The following is a 16,430-nucleotide window of genomic DNA, read 5'->3' as shown; positions in this document are numbered from 1 at the left end:
AATATAAAAATATAAAATGACATACAGTCATTGTTAAAATTAATATTAATTAATAGTAACTTCTAAAAATAAATTTACTCTCAAGACAATCCTCATTTCTTAATACACAATTTTCAAGCAGTGTAAGGGGGGTAATAAAACATATTTATAACAATGTTCTTTAAATGGAATTGGATTACCTCCCTTAAACTGCTTTTAAATTGTCTAAATTGTCCTTTAAACAGAAAAACCCTTGTTTCCCCCCTTTTTTGTCCCTAATTGCTAAATGATTTGAACCATATCCCCATAACTGTCCCTTTATAGTATGGAAACTTGTGGTATAATTTCAGAGAGATTTATACACTTAAACACAAGTTATTGATTGGAAACTACAAACATGCTTATTTAGGCCCCTTATTCTTAACTTTTGGGACCATAACCCCCAAAATCAACCCCAACCTTCATATTGTGGTTATAAACATTGTGTTGATTTCTATGTACTAAATACTAAAGTTATTATCCGGAAACCATCTGTCTTCGGACGACGAGATACCAATATATGACCATTATTTTTTATTTTTGCGGTCGTATAAAAACTTAACTATAACCAATGAACCATGAAAATGAGGTCAAGGTCATTGACACCTGTTAGTTGGACATGTGCAAATTACAATCCATCTATACACCAAATATACTAGACCTATTTCTTATAGTATCTTAGATATGGACTTGACCACCAAAACTTAACCTTGTAAAGAAACTGATCCATAAAATGAGGTTGAGGTCAACTGAAACTGTCTGACGGGCATGATGACCTTGCAAGGTACGCACATATATACCAAATATAACTATCCTATTACTAATAATAAGAGAAAATTAACATTACAAAAAATCTAAACTTTTTTTTTCAAGTACACTACCAATAACTTACCCACGTTATTTTGGTACATTTCTACCCTCGTACTAATAAAATCGATACACTATAAATACTGAAACATTACTGATTAAATCAGTACCGACAAAATCAGTCATCAAACAGTAATGATAAAATCAGTACTGACGAAAACACTGCTGACAAAATCAGAACTGAAACCGTACTGACAAAATAAGTACTGAAACAGTGCTGACAAATCAGAACTGAAACAGTACTGAAAAAATAAGTACTGAAACAGTGCTGACAAAATCAGAACTGAAACAGTACTGACAAAATCAGTACTGAAACAGTGCTGACAAATCAGTACTGAAACAGTACTGAAACCAGGTGCTCCGCAGGGCGCAGCTTTATACGAACGCAGAGGTCGAACCCTGAACAGTTGGGGCAAGTATGGACAAAACATTCAAGCGTGATACAGCTCTGAATTTGGATTGTGATCAAATTTTTGACATTACATGGTTTTTTTTTTACACAAAACAAATGTCAAGATTTTACAAAACAATTAAAGATTTCTTCTTCAAACTTTTAAAATCTAAAATTAAATAGTTGACACAGCATAGGTTTCTGACACAGAATGAATGTGGTCTAATGAACTTAAAAGTTTTTTTTTGCCTTTGAGCAATTCACTATGCTGTTGAATATTAATCCTCTCAAAAAAATGTTTGAAGAAATTTTCTTTTTGTTTATGAAATCTGAAATGAGAAAAATTTAAACCCCCCCCCTTTTTTTCACTTTTTCCAAAACTGATATCAATTCAAATTTCTAATGGAGTTTGCAACAATAACAACTCTTTTAAATACATCATAAAATATTAAAATGTAAAATAAAGTGCTTGTTATCACTGAATGGTGAAGATTGGTTGGTAGTAAAAGTGAATACACATTGTTTATTGTATAAAACAATAAAAAAAAAACTTCATCAGCAACATTTTATATTGGCAAATTTCCAATGAAGTTATTTACATAAAGTTATTGGCAAATAAAAATAGAAAATGACATCATAGTCATGTCTGGCAAATGTCCAACATACATTATCTAAAAATATTTTAGATAAGATAAGGAAAAAAAGCTTCATCAGCAACATTTTATATTGGCAAATTTCCAATGAAGTTATTTACATAAAGTTATTGGCAAATAAAAATAGAAAATGACATCATAGTCATGTCTGGCAAATTTCCAACATATATTATCAACTACTATTCTATACAAAGAAAGATAACTCCAATTGAAAATTAATTGCTATTGCACAATATTGTGCAATTAGATATTTCTTGCTATTGTGCAATACTGTGCAATTGAAAATTTCTTGCTATTGCACAATACTTGATATGGAATCCTGATTTGGACCAACTTGAAAACTGGGCCCATAATCAAAAATCAAAGTACATATTTAGATAAAGCATATCAAATAAGCCCAAGAATTTATTTTTTTTTAAAATCAAACTTAGTTTAATTTTGGACCCTTTGGACCTTAATATAGACCAATTTGAAAACTGGACCAAAAATTAAGAATCTACATACACAGTTAGATTTGGCATATCAAAGAACCCATTTATTCAATTTTTGATGAAATCAAACAAAGTTTAATTTTGGACCCCCATTTGGACCAACTTGAAAACTAGGCCAATAATTAAAAATCTAAGTACATTTTTAAATTCAGCATATCAAAGAACCCCAAGGATTCAATTTTTGTTAAAATCAAACTAAGTTTAATTTTGGACCCTTTGGACCTTAATGTAGACCAATTTGAAAACGGGACCAAAAATTAAGAATCTACATACATAGTTAGATTCGGCATATCAAAGAACCCCAATTATTCAATTTTTGATGAAATCACACAAAGTTCAATTTTGGACCCTTTGGGCCCCTTATTCCTAAACTGTTAGGACCAAAACTCCCAAAATCAAACCCACCCTTCCTTTTATGGTCATAAACCTTGTGTTTAAATTTCATAGATTTCTATTTACTTATACTAAAGTTATGGTACAAAAAACCAAAAATAATGCTTATTTGGGCCCCTTTTTGGCCCTTAATTCATAAACTGTTGTGACCTCAACTCCAAAAATCAATCCCAACCTTTCTTTTGTGGTCATGAACATTGTGTTTAAATTTCATTGATTTCTATTTACTTAAACTAAAGTTATTGTGCGAAAACCAAGAATAATGCTTATTTGGGCCCTTTTTTGGCCCTTAATTCCTAAACTGTTGGAACCAAAACTCCCAAAATCAATCCCAACCTTTCTTTTGTGGTCATAAACCTTGTGTCAAAATTTCATAGATTTCTATTGACTTAAACTAAAGTTATAGTGCGAAAACCAAGAAAATGCTTATTTGGGCCCTTTTTGGCCCCTAATTCCTAAAATGTTGGGACCAAAACTCCCAAAATCAATCCCAACCTTCCTTTTGTGGTCATAAACCTTGTGTTAAAATTTCATAGATTTCTATTCACTTTTACTAAAGTTAGAGTGCGAAAACTAAAAGTATTCGGACGACGACGACGACGACGACGCCGACGCCAACGTGATAGCAATATACGACGAAAATTTTTTCAAATTTTGCGGTCGTATAAAAATCAGTGACGAGATCAGTGTTCAATTCATAGAAAGTATAACATTATAAGTTTTTAGTCTTTCCTAACAGTACTGAAATGTACGAGGGTAGAAATGTACCCAAAAAAAACGTGGATAAATTCTTGGTAGTGTAGTCACTGAACCATGAAAATGAGGTCAAGTTCACTGGGAAATGTGACAGACGAAAACTTCTTAAAATAAGGCATCTACTGTGATACAAAGAATGAAGCATCCGTGTCTTCCACCTTCTAAAACATAAAGCTTTTAAGAAGTAAGCTAACGCAGGGAGGACTTTCTATACAAGTATAGAAAGTCCCTGGCTAACGCTACAGGATCACTATCCCTATGTCGAGTTTATGCTATTCAAAAGCTAGAGTTTTCAAGTAACTGTATATTTATCTAATTTCAGCAAAATATTTCGTTGTTGACTTTTATTGTGTGTATTGCTATGTTTGTTTATTTACATGGAATAGAAGTTATGTTTAGGGGCAGTGTTTGAATCTTACATAACATATTTAACTCTGCAGCATTTTGCATCTGTTCAAAGTCAGAACATATAGCCTTTGTTAGTAATGCATGTTTTTTTTTAAATTTTGGTTCATTTGTGTATTTTTGAGTTACTGGGGCATAAATTTGCCTGAACTAGTATGTATTATTGTTTAGGTGCAAACTGAAAATTGCCTCCAGGTGTTGGACTTTCTCGCTGAAATAAATACTGATTGGTGGCCTCGCTCTTAGTCAGGTTCTCTATTTAACATCTTATACAATAATTATCAGTACAAATGCTTTTAATGCTTTATGCTGCATAATCATCTATACTTATTGCAGAGGATAAATTGATTTGAATCTTGGCCTACTATATATAATACTAACATATAATAAATTGCTTCACCTAGCACAGCTGGATACGAGCACAGAGGTCCAACCCTGAACAGTTGGGGCAAAAAAAATCACACTATATTTGCGCTTGATACAGGTCTGAATTTGTGATTTTAATTAAATATTCAACACATAATAGGTTTCTGACACATAATAACTGCCCCTGATTTCTCCCCCCCCCCCCCCTTGTTTCCAAAAAAAACATCTTTCACTCAAGATATGGTCATAATCTCAATTCAAATTTCCAATGGAGTTTGCAACCATAATGACCCATTTAAATACATCATAAAAGTCTTAAATATATAATTTAAAAAGCAGTGTAAGGGAGGTAATACAACATTGTACAATTTGTTTTTGAATTACCTCCCTTACACTGCTTTAAAATTGTCCATTAACCAGGAAACCCTTGTTTTTCCCACTTTTTGCCCCTAAATCCTAAATGGTTTGAGCCATAATCCCCCAGAGATAATCCCAACCATCCCTTTGTGGTATAATTTCAGAGCGATTCATACACTTTAAAAACACAAGTTATTGTCTGGAAAGTAGAAAAATGCCTTTTTAGGCCTCTTTTTTGTCCCTTATTCCTAAACTGTTAGGACCATAACCCCCAAAATTAATCCCTCTCTTCCTTTTGTGGTTATCAACCTTGTGTTCAAATTTCATAGAGTTCTTTTCCCTTATACTAAAGTTATTGTCTGGAAACCAACTGTTTTTGGACAACATGATACCAATATACGACCACAAATGTTGTGTGCTGTCAATTAAAAATATATATATAAATCCGTCATTGAAAAAAAAAACAATAATGAGGAGCAGATGTGGAGAACTAATTCTAACTTGATTGATTATTTCCCTAAAACATATTTTTTTCGATTTTATGAGTCTTGAAAATAAGAAAGAAAATTCTAATCAATGGAAACAGCAATCTTATCCCAAAATTTTCTGACTTAGGGAAAGGGACTTTTTTCCATTCAAAATCCTCCCACTTTCAGATGACAAGAAATTGTATATTTGAAAGTGCTTAGATAATATCTTATACAGGTTTCTTTTCCCTCAACTATTCACAAATTTAAGCATTCCAATCAATATTTCAAATATGCAATAGCAACAATTTTATTGTTTTATATATATATACATTGACAAAAAAGAAGAAATATGACATAGATACACTTTAAACATAGCATACATGTACACGTTACTGTATTAACAATTAGAACAATCATGATATAAATTCTGCAATATAAGCTTAAGCTTCTAACATTATTTCTTTTTTTGAAAGAGACAATTACTTGTTACCCTTGAATACATTTAACACGGTTACACCAGGACTCTTTTGAAAAAGTGTTTTAATAAAATATATGATCAAATATTCAAAAATTCAGTCACTAATATATTTGAAAAGAGATCACGGAAATGGACAACTTAAACAAGACAGAAACTTCTGATCATAAGAAAGGGGCTATTGAACTTTTCCTTTTAAAATATAAGTCTGTTCACCAATTCAATTACAGGATTGTTGCTGCCAATATATTGGATTCCCGATGAACATAATGTACATAATGCAACAAAAATGTCATAGGAAACAAAAAATAACATTTGCAAAACAATAATGACCACTTTATATTTGATATCATAACATTTACTAGTACATTCTATCGCATCAGTTTTTCAGAATTTTATGCAAATAATTAAACACAATACATTATGGAATTGTTTTGTGTTCATTCTTGCTAGCCAAGGGTTTAGATCTAACTACTTTATAACACTTGGATAGAGAAGCTGCGTTTTTTGCAAAAAAAATATTGTTTATTAGACAAGTGATGCCTTTGTCTGCAAATGAATTTAAACACAATATTTTCCCAATTACTAACATTTCAAATTTTCTTCTTCTGTTATCACTGCTGCATTATTAGCCACTCTTGCTATCAATGGATCGATTTTATCTTGATCTAATGGATATTCAGAACTAGACCACAACTCTCTCAAGTGATTATCTATTAATCTGGAATCTTGCTGAAGTAAATTCTTATCTAATTCTGTATGAAGTATGAAAACTATAGCTACATTTTTAAAGGGAGCATTATCACCGTCACAGTAACCATGAAAGAGAAGTGAAGCTCTAGGAGATAGCTGTTCAAAGTGATCAACTGCCAGACTTCTTATATGTTCATTCTCAAAACTATCTTTAATCTTATTGTCTAAATCTTTCTTTTCATCATCTGCATTGTTATGTCTTATATCATTTGGAACATTTATAACCCTTGCAGAGGTCACATTAAACAATGTATTCATACTTTTGGTTAACTGTTTAGCTATACACGTTCCAGTTGCTGATGATTTTGAGCCAGATGGCGCCACCAATAACAATATAGCAGGGTAATCTGGATTGGTTTCTACTATAATCCTTTTTAGACTGACTCTTACTATTTTTAAAAATCTTCTAGTCTGTGCTGGAAACATTGACTGAAAGGCTTTCATGTCAGCATTAAAGTTTTCTAGTAAATTATGATTATTTGGTTTGGCTGTAATTTCATCCATTATCATTATGTGAAAACATATAACACCAACAATTGCCAAAAAACAACCAACAAAAAGTAAATTAGATCCACAAATAGCACTGTTATTCTTTTCTGATTTGACTTTATTTATAGATGTTTCCAGTTTTTGTGTTTTGATAGAATCAGGTGAATCTTGCTCATTACTAGATTGCTTTTTATCTCCAATTTTATTATGTCTATTATGCGGCGATTTTCTACCTTTTTCCGGGGTATCTTCTTTAGATGAATCTAAGCTCCTATGTACTGATGATTTATCGGACTTGTAAGGAGAATAGGTTGTATCCATACTTTCATCCTCTCCATCAGTACCATTCTCATCCTCAGACTCAACATCAGTTATCTGCATAGCTTTATGTTGTCTTGGTGATCTTCTTCTTGATAATGCATCCCTAGGTGTGGCTGTTGGAGGTGTCCGTAAGTTGTATGGTGAAGATTGCATTTTTTTTTACTTCAGATGAATCTAAAAATAGATAGAACTGTTTCATAATAATGCATTGACATAAAAGGAGTTGTTTCTTGATTTTTTTTTAAAAACTATAAACTATCAACTATAAACTTGTTTAATACTACACCTTGTTTACAAAATGGACCATCACATTAAAATTGCTCTTTAATTTGATTTTTATCATTGAGTACCGTATAGATGTACATTGAGGAAGATATTGTTAACTAAAATTCTTTCATTAAAAAATATATTTTCAACAATTCTAAATACTTTAAAAATAATAAAAATATTATTGTTACATTGGAGACTAATTGCCGGAATGCAATTGTGATCAAGGATTTGTATAGAAAAATCCTTGTTGCGATGTTAAGATTTTCGTCCATTTTTTTGGTTGGAAGCACATGTAAAGTTGTAATATGATTTCATTACCATCCATTACTGATTTAATGTTCACTCCTGATTTCCCTATCCAACTTAGCACAGCTTAAAACCCCAATAAAACATAAACATACAAGTCAATTGTGAAGGCAATTGATGTTAACATTTGCCGACATGTTGAAACTGGTGGAATCAGTGTTTTCATTTTCAGAGTCTAGATCTATATTTTGTGATTCTTATTGGCGAAAAAAATTAAGCAACACAACTATAGAAGGTTTAAGTTTAATAAATCTAGCGTACATTGAAGTGCATAATATATAATAACACGACTAACGTAGACTCAGTTATTATTGTTACATTCATAATTAATCAGATCCTTACCCAACCCTGTATTCCGTCAAATAGTCTCCAATGTAACAATAATATTTTTATTTCCATGTAACTGTAGCCAGTGCCATATTATATCCTTCATATAATGTATATTGCACTTGTGACAAAACCTTGCAATATAGAATTCTACTGAGGACAACCTTCACAAATATTCATGCAATAACCAAATGCATGTGGGTCTCGTTGGGGTCTAAGCAGGAAGAGGGATTGCTGATTTTTTGTAAGCATGACATGTGAAAGTCCAGTTATTGTTCCGCGAAAACCGGAAATGAAGTCTAGTGGGACACAGGAAATTACAAAAAAATGAGAATTGCTTACGTACATAGTGTAAGCGGAATACTGGAATCTGACAAAACAGTAAGCGGGATGATGCCAGGATCCGGGATCAGAAACCCCCAATGAGACCCCCTTACATGTAATATCTGATATAGCAATTTAAAAAAGTCATTAAAATATTGGTTGATTATATGGGTCATTTTCAAAAAATGTCGAATTTTCAGTACATCCATGCTAATTTTTTTATTTCTAATGGAAATTTCAGTTGTAATGGTTTAAATGAAAGCTTGTTGGATTTGTGATTCAGAACATTAATAATGAACACACCTTACATCTATTTTGATAAGATTAAACTGCATTTAAGGCCGATTTTGGGGGTATTTGTGTGCGTACATTGTCAGAAAAACACATTTCAAATGATTTTTTTCCGATTTTCTGATCGCCTTGATATCTGCAAAAGGGGTTTTTTTAAGGACGTTAATTATAATTCTAACGAAAAATCGTAGCTTCTTTAACATTGTATGTAACAGATTATCTACAAACTAAATTCAATCAGCGTACAGGAGGTTCATGTCTATCCTGTTACCGCTACTTAAATCAGTCGTTAAATTATTCTCCCTATGAATATTGAATCAGTCAGTGTTGATTTCAAAAATGCAAAGTAATCTTTACATTTAAAACGACTCGTTTCTTGAACGACAGTGTAGAGAAAAGAAATTTCAAGACATTTAGTGAAAAAAATAGAGCGTACTTTTTTTCATGTCTATGCTGTTACCAACCATTTTGATTAATGACACTAACAGTATGGTTGTAAAAAGTGCAATAACGTGTTGGAAACCAAATTCACAATAGAAAACAATAATCACTTCACCAAAGGGAGTAGTTATTTCACAACAGCAATCAAAAATGAAGAAATTTGTCTATCCTGTTATGTCTATCCTGTTACTATGGTTGCTATGGTTACAGTAACAGGATAGACAATTAAAGAGAAAAACGTCGTTAAATTTTTTATCTTAACATGTAGGTGGAAAACGAATGAAATATTTCATTGTTTGAACTCATCTTAAGGTTATAACGTCTTAATCTTCCCAATTAAGCATTTGCAGGTGCAATACTGATATCGGTAACAGGATAGACAAAAAGGTAACAGGATAGACTTTTATATAGTGATATATCAGAAACGTACGTTCCTGTTACCAACGAAATAAAGAGAAAGGTAAATTAACTTATGAGGGATTCACTTGATGTTTGGTTTATTTGAAAGGGTGAAAAAAGGCCGAACAATATAAATTGCTATCTTAGACTTGCATTACTGGTGGTAATTTTTACAACCTTTGAAAACCAATTTTTAGAGCCATTTTTCAGTACAACCTAGAAAATTGGCAAATAATCTATTATTTTACAGAATAAATATATATAGAAGTTTATTGTCTTGAAAACCTTCTAATTGGTAACGTAAAACAAGCTTAACATTTTATCTAAACCTTTTCTTAATTACTCAAAATTTCTTTTGAAAATGGTAACAGGATAGACAAAATGTTGTACCACCGATCAAAAAATGTTTCAAGATATTCTTGTATGACATCATTAAGATTGCATCTTTTAATATGTTGTTCTTAAACTACTGTTTGTTTTGATTTGCTTATGTAGAGGGTTGTTTGAATAAGTAACTTTTAATAAATTTTTCAATTTCAAAATTCGACATTTTTTGAAATTGACCCATATATGGGAAATTACTGACTGGAGCTGACCCCTCTTAGGCAGTCAGCAAGCCCCCCACCTTTTCCCCCTCCTTTATGGAAATTTCTAGATCCCCCACAGGACTTGTTTGATTTGCTAGGAATGAGTAATGTCAATACACGATAAAAGAATTAATAATGTATTTTTTCTATGTTCTCCCCCAAAAAATCCTAGCTCCCCTTTTTTTAATAATACCCCAAAAGAAAAACTCTTTTTAATATATAAGACATCCAGTTTAAGTCCCACACCTATGGAAATTAAGTGTTTTAACATGCAAGTAGGGACTAAAACAGGATCAATATATATAATTCACTGTATAACTCATGTTTAGTATAGAAGACACATATATATTAATCCTGTTTTAGTCCCACCCCTATGGAAAATTTAGTGTTTTAACATACAGGGTGGGACTGAAACAGGATTAATATATAACTGTAGTTCATGTTCGTAATTTTTTTCGACTCCTGTTTTATGTAATTGTGTTTCATTAAATTGTTTAGGGTAATTATTATATTATAAATTAATCCTGTTTTAGTCCCACCCTTATGGAATTATTGTTGTTTTAGCATTGAAGGTGGGACTAAAATAGGATTAATATATAACTGTTTTTCATTTGGGTCAATTTTTTTTCTAATCCTGTTTTAGTCCCACCTGGGACTAAAACAGGATATTGCCTTATTATTAAATGAAACATGTTTCCGAGTTTGTATAAGTAATTTGTATTGAATTCTGTTGATCATTTTTTCCCCAAAAATGCAAAATGCCTTTATCTGTTTATTGTATTCATATCCTTGTTATGTCTTTGCTTTAGTAACATTCCTGTTGTTTTGGATTTTAAACTAATATAATTATTATTCTTATTGAATATTCTATGCTGAATATATCTCTCTGCTTACACTATGAACTTTGTCGAGAACTTTATTGGTGGTGTTCACCCCTCTACTTTTACTTTTGCTTTCGATTCCGCAATCTTTAAACTGTTGTAGACAATCAAATTGATTGCAAGAAAAGTATAAATTTTCGTAACCCAGTAACAAAATAAGGAAGTCGTCACACAGACAACTCGTCCCCACTTTCAACGGGCGATATCTTTTTGCGCCAAAAAGTAACTCATTTGCGCCACAACTTAATTGCGCCAATACTTATTTTGAGCCACCTAATTTTCAAAACTATAGGTATCATTTGCGCCAATGAAACAATCATCCTAATAAAATTATCCCGCTTTCTGGATCGATACACAATACTAAGTCATCATCTTTGTTTAACAACACCAATATCATCCAATATTCTGTGAAAATCTGCTTGACTTTTAGGTTGAGCCGGATGCAGTTTTATTCTCTCCATATACATTGACTGACGTACATATTTTAAATCTTTCTTTTCTAAATTTTCTTCTCCAATTTTGAACAGCTCTGAATTTTTTTTATTTTTGAAGGTCGCTCTGGCAACATATCGGTTGCTTTTCTTTTGCACACAGTTCTCAAAATTTGACGTTCTTATTTCGATCTGGACTTTTGTTTCATGACATATAATCTAATTCTCCAATCAAAATAATTGGACAAGATTCATCTGTGAATAACCTAGCACAACACGACTTAACTGTACATCTCTACCTTATTTCTCCAGTTTTCCTTAACTGTTACATCTCCACCTTTTTTCTCCAGTTTTCTGTACAAATGCCTGACGGAACTTTGTGTTCTTCAACAATGATGACCGGTTTTTCCTGTATCAGATTCTATTTTCTTGAATGGTATATCAGACACTCTTGACTCGTGAAAAAATATTCTATTACTAAACAATTTATTTTTTGGCGAGTTTTCTTAAATTTGATGAGTGTTCAATTAAATCTTAAGTGGAAATTTTAATAATAGTACATGTATGATATAGGTAAAACATGTACAGGTATGATATAAGTAAAAACATTTACAGGCAGTGGCGTAGCCAGGGTTGAAATGATGTGGATGCCTTTGCCGAGCGGAGCGAGGCGAAGTTTTTTTTAAGACTATTTTATGCAGAATTTTTTCTTTTTCAGACAATGTTCCTGTAAGCACATGTACTCCCCTAGAATCCGACACTGGTTAGATTTTTGTTTAATTTCAAAATACCTACCAATTCATATAATTAGATTTCAAACAAAATTTTAATGTTTTCTCAAAATTCTCAAAATTGAATGTAATTCATAATTTATTTATTTGATGTAAAAGTTTCCCACCAATCTTAATTTGACATTTCATAAACGGCCCCATCACATCGGCACTTCTGTATAATGGAACTGAAGTATCCCCTTTCCTAGCATTTCTCAAAAAACGGTCCCCATAACAGCGGCACTTCGGAATACAGGAACTGAAGTGATTCCATTAACGCGTCGCAGGGAACATCATTGAAATTCCTGGTGTCCGTCAATCCGGTCTTGTTTGCACTCTCATGTGTACAATTCTCGCCAGATTTTTATATCATCGGCAGTGACAATTTCGAAAATAAGTCCTAAGCTTTGACCTTTTAAAATATAAATTATAACGGAAATCCCATTGCATTTTCTCTGAAGCTTTTATTTCTCAATTAAAAATAAGAGGAAGAGGAAAAACATTATTTTTTATTAGTTATTGCCCTTGTTCCTTGGTTACATATAATATGTGCAATACATGGGACATAGGAATTTTGTTCTTTTATTGAAAATAAAATTAATATGTGGACCTAGATAGAAACTGGAATTTACTGATAAGCATAGGAATGATCACACTCTATTAAAGATTAGTCTTTTTTTCACGTCGTCTTTCATGTCACAGGAAACGATATCAGGATTTGGTGGTTTAGTTGTCAGTTATGTTGTTAGTCAGTTATAGAAGCCATCGCTCCGCTAGGCTCAATTTCAGATGAAACATGTCCGAGGAGCTGTGCATCGTCCTCTGCACTTGCCGTAGCCGACGACGTAATCTTTTTACGAAAAAAATTCGAGAACATTTTTCTGCGATTTATCCATCTTGTTTTATTACATGAACTAAATTATCCTTAATAAAAGACCAAGCATACTTCATCAGAAATAATTGGATGTTATCCTCATATCCTAACCCTTGTTACATACGGATACCGCCGAGTTTAACTGCTGCGAACATATCTTTATTTATAATTTGTTCCTGTCAAAATGATGTGGATGCTTGAGCATCTGAGCATACATGCAAGCTACGCCACTGACAGGTAAATGTGGCGCAATTTCATTTCATTTATTGGCGCAATTAATACCATCAAAATAAAAGAGAGTGGCGCAATTAATACCTTTTCAAAACTGCAATTGGCGCAAATTGATTCTGCCCCTTTCAACATAGTTTCATCTTCTTCGAAAAATACTCGCACATTTTAATAAAATTAGGCAAATCTCGCACCATCCATACCTAGCAATTCGACAAATCAATAAAAAGGAGTTAACGACCGAAAAAGACCTTTCATGTCTTTGAATAAAAAAAATGTTTTACTAACTAAATTCTATAGTATATCTAATTATATTAATATATAACAAGTCTAAAAGGGTACAACATCACCAAAAACACAATAAAACGAACAATATGTTAGATATTTCGGATAACAGATATCCTTCTTCAATAATAGCATGATGTCAAATGAATCATGTCAATATATTCAAACTGAGAAACTTTTTCCAAATTTTGAAATTTATACAATTCACAGACGAACTATATAATATTGTTCGTTTTATTGTGTTTTTGGTGATGTTGTACCCTTTTAAGACTTGTTATATATTAATATTATTAGATATACTATAAAATTTAGTTAGTAAAACATTTTTTTTCTAGTCATGAAAGGTCTTTTTCAGTCGTTAACTCCTTTTTATTGATTTGTCGAATTGATAGGTCTGGATGTTGCGAGATTTGAATATATTGACATGATTCATTTGACATCGTGCTTTTATTGAAGAAGGATATTTGTTATCCGAAATATCTAACATATTGTTCGTTTTATTGTGTTTTTGGTGATGTTGTACCCTTTTAGACTTGTTATAATATTATATTTTGTAGTGTACTGCATCATGTTTATATGATCCATCGCCCCGTAAGATTTATCGTTGACTATTTATTCAGTCATTTAAAATTATATTAATATATATGTTCCTGATAAATCCGAATTTGCTAGTTCGTATATTACTTTTTATTTTTATTAAGTTCCATTGAACGAATTCTCATCAGTAAAAACATTTTTTCCCTAAAAAAAAAACCTTGATGTATTTGAATTTTCACTGAGCTTCTCTGCTAAGGCTGAAAGTAATAGTTTTTCTTGCTTTTTTAAGAAAAAAATACTTTGATTTTCCCAAATATAAGAAAAATTCATTCCGGATAGTAAAAAAAATTTTTTCGAGACGATTTTCGGTTAACTTGATAAATATTAGCTGGTAAAAATTCCTCTGAGCTTACAATATACAGCCAGAATCCGATCAAATATAGAAGACTTCAGAGCCTTTTTACACTTATACGGGGAACATTAGTTATTCAGCTTACATCATTTTTATATTAATTGCAGGGTGTGTTGCTCGTTCTGTGTGGATGCAGTAGAATATACATGTTCTTGTGCTTGTGGCGTATTCCCTCGTATTTAGTTATGTTTTTTTTCTTTCAATAACTTCGAGTTCTCTTATTTTTTTCAAGGCTTTCAATAACTTCCGATTACTCGTATTTTTTTTTCTTTCAATAACTTCGAGTACTCTTATTACGGTGCTTTTTGTCTATATATTGTTTTTGTTTTAGCGGTTTTGGTGTCTCGTGCCGATTTTATGAGATACGATTTTTACAGTAAGTTCTCATGCTGTGCTGTTACACTACTGTCCCAGGTTGATGGACGGATGAGCGCTAATTAACGTGTTTGATCCCGCTACAGTCTTCATGTGACTGTCCTCAGTCATGAACCTGTATTATAGTGATTGTCGTTGGTACATAAAATTGAGAATGGAAATGGGAAACATGATGTCAAAGAGACAAAAAGAACCGACCAAAAAAGCAAAAAAAAAAAATAACAGCCGAAGTGTTTTGTTGTTCTTTGCGATTCGTATTTATCCTATTCAGGTCATTACAATAAAACATCAATTTACTAACACATGAATAAAGATGATTGTAACTGTTGGTGAAAACTCCAGATGGCTTAAATAACATTTATTAGACCTAAATATATGTATTCTGTGCAATGTTGAACTTATTCATTTTTAAAATTCAACTTATGGGAGTTCGCTTCTCAGTTTCAAAGTAATTAACTTTTCAAAACACTAGTATATATTGATAGGGAATTAATGAAAGAATCCAAAGAGCAAAAAATAAATATATAGGTCACCGTCAGGCGTGCTTGTTTTCGAGATATAAGCCATTGAAATTTTGGCGGGAAAATATTCTCTCTTGACTTTTCATAGCTTCATCATTGACAGGTTGAAGTTCTCAAAAACTGTTAAAAAGTAATTAAAATTTTATAAGACCTTTACAGATGGCTTATCATTATACATGTAAAAGATTTACCAAAAAAAAATGGGGGTCACCGGGCAAATTTTTTCAAGGCATTCAAATGGATAAAACCAGAGGATTCCGAAAATCTGACAAAAAATTCAAAACATGACAAGCCAGCTTCCTTATGCAATTTTTGTACCATATTTTTATCTTGTCGGCAACATTGACTGTTAAGTTTAGTCCTCACTGTATCCGTTTAACTCCATTTGAGGATAATGATATTAATACTAAATCAGTGTCCTTGAAAACAGTGTTTGAATGATATAAAACTTCCACATTCGACCAAGTTAAATATTAAGAGAATCCAAAAAACCAATGGTTTGTGAAACTTTGTACTACCAAAGATATAGACAAGAGACATTTACAATACTCTATTGCCCAATGTCTAATCGCCCTCTAACTCGTATGCAACTTAAACCAGTAGCTCGTATAAATGGTGGATGTCGCTTTTGACACAGAAATTAAAATTTATTGTTGACCCGTCCTCCTTCCAGAGCACACGAGTTCAACATCGTTTTTTTTCACATTTAGTTTCACATGTTGTTTTTCGTGAATTTATGTTTGTCGTTTAGTCGTTTTCATTTTTAAAAATTGCGATATGTTTTTCTAGAAAATTTGTTTGTAGTTTAGTCGTTTTCATTTTTAAAAATTACGATATGTGTTTCTAGAAAATTTGTTTTCAGGTTTAACTGCATGAATGTTTGATTCTTTTCGTTTATATATCTGCCCTTAAGGGCATAGGGCGCAGGACATTTGATCGAAAAAAATTAAAACTACTAGAAGACAT

The 16,430-nt window shown here is 31.9% G+C and overlaps 1 protein-coding gene across 1 annotated transcript; it reads right to left on the bottom strand.

Moving 5' to 3' along the window:
* Nucleotides 1–5,872: 5,872 nt before the first annotated feature.
* Nucleotides 5,873–11,131, bottom strand: LOC143064234 (torsin-1A-interacting protein 2-like). The gene is made up of 2 exons (XM_076236912.1): nucleotides 11,045–11,131; nucleotides 5,873–7,379 (listed from the first exon to the last, which is right to left on the bottom strand). Exon 2 carries the CDS (start codon nucleotides 7,356–7,358, stop codon nucleotides 6,228–6,230), a length of 1,131 nt encoding a protein of 376 aa, XP_076093027.1. The 5' UTR covers nucleotides 7,359–7,379; nucleotides 11,045–11,131; the 3' UTR covers nucleotides 5,873–6,227.
* Nucleotides 11,132–16,430: the final 5,299 nt, after the last annotated feature.

This window comes from Mytilus galloprovincialis, chromosome 2 (assembly GCF_965363235.1).
Source record: "Mytilus galloprovincialis chromosome 2, xbMytGall1.hap1.1, whole genome shotgun sequence".
Classification (NCBI taxonomy): Eukaryota; Metazoa; Mollusca; class Bivalvia; order Mytilida; family Mytilidae; genus Mytilus; species Mytilus galloprovincialis.
This window is presented reverse-complemented; position numbering and strand designations above follow the sequence as displayed.

Bases quoted from the DNA above. Each gene is read 5' to 3' on its own strand.
- LOC143064234 (XM_076236912.1), bottom strand. From the start codon at position 7,358: ATGCAATCTTCACCATACAACTTACGGACACCTCCAACAGCCACACCT.